General features: G+C 40.1%; 1 protein-coding gene across 1 annotated transcript in view; it reads left to right on the top strand.

Annotated features, from left to right (window-relative positions):
- HOOK3 (hook microtubule-tethering protein 3) overlaps positions 1 to 7,397 on the top strand; it is a 128,552-nt gene that overhangs the window by 66,337 nt on the left and 54,818 nt on the right. Inside the window, exons 8-9 of the mRNA XM_012001057.1 lie at positions 1,397 to 1,480; positions 6,552 to 6,715. Of these exons, the coding sequence (XP_011856447.1) occupies positions 1,397 to 1,480; positions 6,552 to 6,715 (248 nt within the window). The remainder of the gene's footprint in view (positions 1 to 1,396; positions 1,481 to 6,551; positions 6,716 to 7,397) is intronic.

Below are 7,397 nucleotides of genomic sequence, written 5' to 3'. Positions count from 1 at the left end.
TTTTTTTTTTGAGACAGAGTCTCAGTCTGTCGCCCAGGCTAGAGTGCAGTGGCACTATCTCAGCTCACTGCAAGCTTCGCCTCCTGGGTTTTCACCATTCTCCTGCCTCAGCCTCCCGAGTAGCTGGGACTAAAGGCACCTGCCTCCATGCCCAGCTAATTTTTTTTCTATTTTTAGTAGAGACGGGATTTCACCATGTTAGCCAGAATGGTCTTGATCTCTTGACCTTGTAATCCACCAGCCTCAGCCTCCCAAAGTGCTGGGATTACAGGCGTGAGCCGCCGTGCCTGGTCTAAATATCACTTCTTAATGAAGTGTTAATTACAGTGTCAAGTTCTGTGTTCAAGCTGTTTTGTACATCTCACGCAATATATGAATAGAAATCTTTGTTTTCTTTGTCTTCTTTCACTCCCTCCCCATGGTTTCAAAATGTTTTGCAGAAAAACCTTTGGACATGTTGCAATTTTCACCCAAGCTTTAATTTTTTTTTTTTTTTTTTTGTCTACTACACAGAGGTTTGGTCACATGAAATGAAGAGACAATAAAATTTTCTTTTAATCATTTTTTTTTCATACTTTTGCTAACTTAAAGTGTTTATATAGTAATGAGATACAACTCAGGAGTGTTTGATTTATGTTGACAGTAAATAAATTTTTTAATGGTGCTACACAAATTAACATAAGATTTTTTCCTTCAGAAATATTTTTGTTTTCTTAATCTCAGGAGATGCAAATTTTCATCATATTCTAACTCTTTTCACGAGAGTTTTTGATAGTTTTTTTTTTTTTTTAACTTCTGAGATACCTGAGCAGAATGTGCAGGTCTGTTGCATAGGTATACATGTGCCATGGTGGTTTGCTGTACCTATCAACCCATCATGTAGGTTTTAAGGCCTGCACTCATTAGGTATTTGTCCTAATGCTATCCCTCCCTTTGCCCTTTCATAAGATTTTGATATGACTCTCCTTCGCCCACCCTCAGCATAAGGTTTTAATATGACTAAAACACTTGTGTTGAAATGTTCTAGCTGCATATTCTAACAATTAAAATCCCTATTCCTCTAGCACATACATATTTTTTACGAAGGTAAAATTTCTCAGTTATTACAGAATTATCCTTACCAAGAACCAGGTAGTCTAGATCAAAAAAGATGCATAAAAAAACTCGATATGGGGAATGAGCCAAATTCAAAGGACGGAAAAGACAAGACAGAGTAAAAGAAATTAATTTAAAGTTAAAAGTGCTGTCTTTGTACTCTTCCACAGGATTCTTGATTTCCTCCTGTACCCTTCCCTCTTCAAGAAAGAAAGGGGGGAAATGTTTTAATTCTGTGTTGAACATACAAATTATTGTTACCACTTCATATTAAAATGTTTATCTCTTTGTTTCTAACCAGCTTAAGAAAACTACAGAGGAACTAAATGAAGCTTTGTCAGCAAAGGAAGAAATTGCTCAAAGATGCCATGAATTGGATATGCAGGTAGGAAATTTGTTCTGTGCACTGCCTCTTTGAAACATACCACTGTTAGTACCACCAAATGTGCTGTGTACTGCCATATAGTACATCTTAACTATAACGCAACTCTTTTTTAGGGAAAAAATGGCTGGGTGCAGTGACTTACACCTGTAATCCCAGCACTTTGAGAGGCTGAGGTGGGGAGGTCACTTGAGCTCAAGAATTCAAGACCAGCCTGGCCAACATGATGAAACCCCATCTCTACTAAAATACAAAAAATTAGCCGGGTGTGGTGGCGAGCGCCTGTAATCCCAGCTACCTGGGAGACTGAGGCAGGAGAATTGCTTGAACCTGGGAGGCAGAGGTTGCAGTGAGCAAGATTGTGCCACTGCACTCCAGCCTGGGTGACAGAGCAAGACTATGTCTCGAAAAAAAAAATTTTAAGTAGAATTGTCAAAACAAAAAAATTCAAGAGCATAATTAAAGTTGAGAATACCTGTCACAAATAACAGACAAGAATAAGATTATTTGTCTGGAATTTACTTTGACTAAAGTGGGGGACATACATGGGAGACATAGTTGGCCATGTTTTGGTACTTGTTAAAGCTAGGTTATGCATATGTAGAGTTCATAATACTTTTGTAATAGAAGAAGCATTTTGCTTTGAAAGGCATATGAGTTGGTCATTGCATTGGATGCATATTGAAGAAAGTAATCACATCACACTTGTTGGGTTATCTAGGAAATAATATTTACAAAGTCATAATGTAAGTGCTGTTAATTGCATTTCAGATTTTAGAATTTATATACAAATGCTAAGAGTTATAAGATTACATTATTTTTATAAGCAGAATATAAGTATCTTTAGTAACATAAAATTAAATTTATATACTGAGATTGGCAAACTGCGGCTTGCTTTCTGTTTTTACAAATACAATTTTATCATGGCTCCTTTATGTATTGTCTGTGGCTCCTTTCAGGCTTCAATGACAGAGTGGAGTACTTGCCTAAAACATTTACAATATGGTCCTTTACACCAGAACAGTTTGCCAATCTCAGGTATGGACAGATTGCAAAATGAATGATAGTGTTGCAGAGAGGTTATGAGAAGAGAAGAGGTAGCCCTACAGCATGTTTTGCTGTGGAGAAAACAGCAACACAGTCATAAGCATGTAATCTTTAATGTAAACTTTATTGGTTTTCAACATTTAGAATTGTCCTGTAGAGAAACATTATTGTAAAAGTTAAGATGCCAATGACAGAGTTTGAGAAGTAAAACAGGAGTGATGAAGGAAAGGGACAGCCAGAAATGATGGCTTTCATCTTACCAAGTAGGACATCTAGAACTACTTCTACAGGGAGACAATCATTACATGGCTAACTGCTCCTTGTCATCCAACCTCAGCTCAAAAATCACCTGATTTATTTGTCATGAAATGTCAGGCACTGGAATGCATCAGGCACTGAAGTAGGTCTAAAGTAGGTCTCTTCAGGAAGGCCTTCCATGTTGAGTAATCCCAAATAATCAACCAGTCTTTTTTGTTGTTCTTATTTTAATTCTCTGTGTACTAGGCTGTATTGTTATAAAGAAATACCCAAGGCTGGGTAATTTATAAAGAAAAAAGACGTTTAATTGGCTCACGGTTCTGCAAGCTTTCCAGCATGGCTCCAGCATCTGCTTCTGGTGAGGGCCTCAGGAAGCTTCCAATCATGGCAGAAGGCAAAGGGGAAGCAGCTGTGTCACATGGCAACAGCAGGAGCAAGGGGTGGAAAGTTGCCATACACTTTTAAACAACCAGGTCTTGCAAGAATTCCCTCACTTATGAGGACACTACCAAGCCATTCATTAGTGATCCAGTGCTGTGATCCAAACATCTCCCACCAGGTCCCACCTCCAACATTCGGGACTACATTTCAACATGAGATTTGGAGAGGATAAATATCCAAACCATATCACTCTGCATAGCACTGCATAGCACTTTTTATTTCTAGTTTTTACATGTATTTATTAATTTACTTTCTTGTGCAATGATTTGTTTTTACTTATAATTTGTTTCGAATACATAACACATGAGTAAGAACTTCCCTTTTTTCATCTCCATATCCCTTGCACTTAGAGAAGTGCAAGGATACCATACCTAGCTCATAGTAGGTGAGTGAGTGAATGAGTGAGTGGGTGGGTGACTGAGTGAAATATCAATAAGTAGTTTAAAGTTGCAGAGGTGATCAGTGAAGGAAGTGAGAATAGTGACTAACTATATTTATGGTAGGAAGGAATGGCACAAGTTGCTGTAATCAAACATGTCAGAGGAGAGAGTCACTAGATAATGTCTAAGGTTGATGAGTCAAGAAATAATTGTGTAACATTATTTAGATATGGAAAGTAACAACCAAAAGCAGTAAAATTAGGAACAGTAAAAACTATTCTCTGGAGAGTGGGAAAACTCCATAGGAAACTGTAGCTTTTCGTTCGTTATAAGCCCCTTTGCTTTGTTATTTTCTTAAATAATCATGTTTATGTTTCGTTTTGTTTTTTGAGACAGGGTCTCACTCTGTCACCCATGCTGGAGTGCAGTGGTGCAATCTTGGCTCACTGCAACCTCCGCCTCCTGGGCTAAAGCAATCTTCCCACCACAGCCTCCTGAGTAGCAGGGATTACAAGCGCACACCACGACGCCCAGCTAATTTTTTTATGTTTTGTACAATTGGAGTTTCGCCATATTGCCCAGGCTGGTCTTGAACTCCTGAGCTCCAGTGATCTGCCCACCTCCATCTCCCAAAGTGCTGGGATTACAAGTGTGAACCACCACGACTGGCTCATCATTTTGTTTTTTGAGACAGGGTCATGCTCTGTCTGTCATTTAGGGTGAAGTGCAGTGGCATGATCACAGTTTGGTGCAATCAACTTCTTGGGCTCAAGTGATCCTCCCACCTTAGCCTTCCAAATAGCTGGGGCCACAGGCACGTACCACCAGGCTTGGCTAAATTTTTGTTGTTGTTTTTTTTTTTTTTGGTGGAAATGGGATCTTGTTATGCTACCAGGCTGGTCTCAAACTCCTGGCCCCAAGCAGTCGTACCACCTTGGCCTCCCAAAGTGCTTGGATTGTAGGCATGAGCCACTGTACCTGCCCTGTTTTTTTTTGTTTTGTTTTGTTTTGTTTTGTTTTGTTTTTGAAACAGAGTCTTGCTCTGTCGTCCAGGATGGAGTGCAGTGGTGTGATCACGGCTCACTGCAGCCTCGACCTCTTGGACTCAAGCAATCCTCCTTCCTCAACCTCCCAAGTAGTGGGGACCACAGGCATTCACCACCACACCCAGCTAATTTTTTATTTTTTGTGGAGACAGGGTCTCACTGTGTTGCCCAGGCTGTTCTCCAACTCCTAGCTCAAGTAATTCTCCTCCCTCAGTCTCCCAAAGTACAAGGATTACAGGCATGAGCCACCATGCCAGCCATGTTTATGTTTTGAAAATTAGATTCTTTTTGTCTGTTGTTTGTGTGTAAAATGGAGTTCTGCTATATATATTGACTTTTTTTGGTCTGACTTCTTTTTTTATGGTGGTTTTTTTTTTTTTGAGACTAAGTCTTGCTCTTGTCCCCTAGGCTGGAGTGCAATGGCAAGATCTTAGCTCGCTGCAACCTCTGCTTCCCAGGTTCAAGTGATTCTCTTGCCTCAGCCTCCTGAGTAGCTGGGATTACAGGCATTTGCCACCATGCCCGGCTAATTTTTGTATTTTTAGCAGAGATGGGGTTTCACCATGTTGGCCAGGCTGGTCTCGAACTCCTGACCTCAGGTGATTCACCCGCCTCGGCCTCCCAAAGTACTGGGATTACAGGCGTGAGCCACGGTGCCCGGCCTTTTGTCTGACTTCTTACATTATTTTGAGATTCATCTATATTGTAGCTGTAAATTGTTAATTATTTTTTATTGCTGAGTAGTTTTCTTTTATACAGGTTGAGTATTCCATATCTGAAATTCGTGATATTTTTGGATTTGGGGATATTAGCATTATATACTTACTGGTTGAGTGTCCTAAATCCAAAAATCCAAAAGCTGAAATGGCTTGAATGAGCATTTCTTTTGAGTACCATGTAGGTGCTCAGAAACATTCAGATTCTGAAGCATTTCTCAGTTTGGATTTTTAGATTTGGGATGTTCAACCTATATGATATACTGCAAATCATTCAGTCATTTGCTTGTTGGCAGATGTTTGGGTTGTTTCCAGTTTTCCTCCATCACAAATGAAGCTGCTATGAACATTCTTCCTAAGTCTTCGTGTGGGCATATGCTTTTATTTCTCTTGAGTAAATACCTAGGGAGTAGGATGGCTAAATCAGTCATGTGGTCGTTGCATGTTTAATTATTTAAGAAACTGCTAAACTATTTTCCGAAGTGTTTGAAACATGTTATATTCTCACCACAAGTTTCTTTGCCAACATTTGGTACAGTCAGTCTTTTTAATTTTGTTTATTCTAGTGGGAGTGTAGTTATATAATATTGTGATTTTAATTTGCATTTCCTTGATAGCTAATGATTATTTATTAGTGTGCTTATTTGCCATCTCTGTATCTTGTCTGGTGAGGTGTTTTTTCAAATATGAAGTAGGAATGAATTGTCACTCTTATATCTTGCTCTGCACGTGCAGTATTCCAAAATGATGTAAATGTTTTTAAGTGGAGATTGATTGTACTTCTTTAAAAATAGGCTTTAATGGCCGGTGCGGTGGTTCACGCCTGTAATCCCAGCACTTTGGGAGGCCGAGGCGGGCGGATCATGAGGTCAGGAGATCAAGACCATTCTGGCTAACACGGTGAAACCACGTCTTTACTAAAAACACAAAAAATTAGCCAGGCATGGTGGTGGGCACCTGTAGTCCCAGCTACTCGGAAGGCTGAGGCAGGAAAATGACATGAACCTGGGAGGCGGAGCTTGCAGTGAACCGGGATCATGCCTCTGCACTCCAGCCTGAGTGACAGCGAGACTCCACCTCAAAAAATATATATATAGGCTTTAATTTGTAATGGTAATTCGCAAGTGATTGAGCTGATGCCAGTGTAATTAGAAGAAATAACTGCCGTCGTCTTGTATTCCAACAGGTTGCAGCATTGCAGGAAGAGAAAAGTAGTTTGTTGGCAGAGAATCAGGTATTAATGGAAAGACTCAATCAATCTGATTCTATAGAAGACCCTAACAGTCCAGCAGGAAGAAGGCATTTGCAGCTCCAGACTCAATTAGAACAGCTCCAAGAAGAAACATTCAGGTAAAAGACAACTCATTAAAATCTGATTTTTAAAAATTTGTTAGCTGTCATTTAAAGTTAAGAATATATTGGCCAGGCACATTGGCCCATGCCTGGAATCCCAGCACTTTGGGAGGCTGAGGCGGGCTGATTGCTTGAGTTCAGGGATTCAAAATCAGCCTGGCTAACATGATGAAACCCCATCTCTACTAAAAATACAAAAATTAGCCAGGCATGATGGCGGGTGCCTGTAATCCCAGCTACTCGGGAGGCTTGACATGAGAATTGCATGAACTGGGGGTGTGGAGATTTCAGTGAGCTGAGATCGTGCCATTGCACCCCAGCCTGGGTAACAGAACAAGACTGTCTCAAAAAAAAAAAAAAAGATTATAATGTTAGGACTTCTGGGAAACTGTAGACCATTAAGGCTCCATAATGAACAACTTCTCAGAATCTCCTCATACAACATGAAACTACTTCACATCTAGGAAATGTTCTATCAGAGCGCCACCTTCCTTATTACTTGAAGACAGAATGCCAGAATAACTGAGTGACAGGAAGAAATCAGACACCAGCAATCCACCCCACACCTGCCCCTCTGGGAAACAAAGGTGACTGAGGAAACTTTCAAGAAAGACTGAGGAAGAACATTTGTGAAGCGGCCTGCAGGCGAGTTGGCATGATCACCAGAAAGATTAAATTT

The sequence above is a fragment of the Mandrillus leucophaeus genome, unplaced genomic scaffold, assembly GCF_000951045.1.
Source record: "Mandrillus leucophaeus isolate KB7577 unplaced genomic scaffold, Mleu.le_1.0 Scaffold649, whole genome shotgun sequence".
NCBI lineage: Eukaryota > Metazoa > Chordata > Mammalia > Primates > Cercopithecidae > Mandrillus > Mandrillus leucophaeus.
The sequence above is the reverse complement of the archived record's forward strand: the minus strand, read 5'-3'. Positions and strand labels throughout refer to the sequence as shown.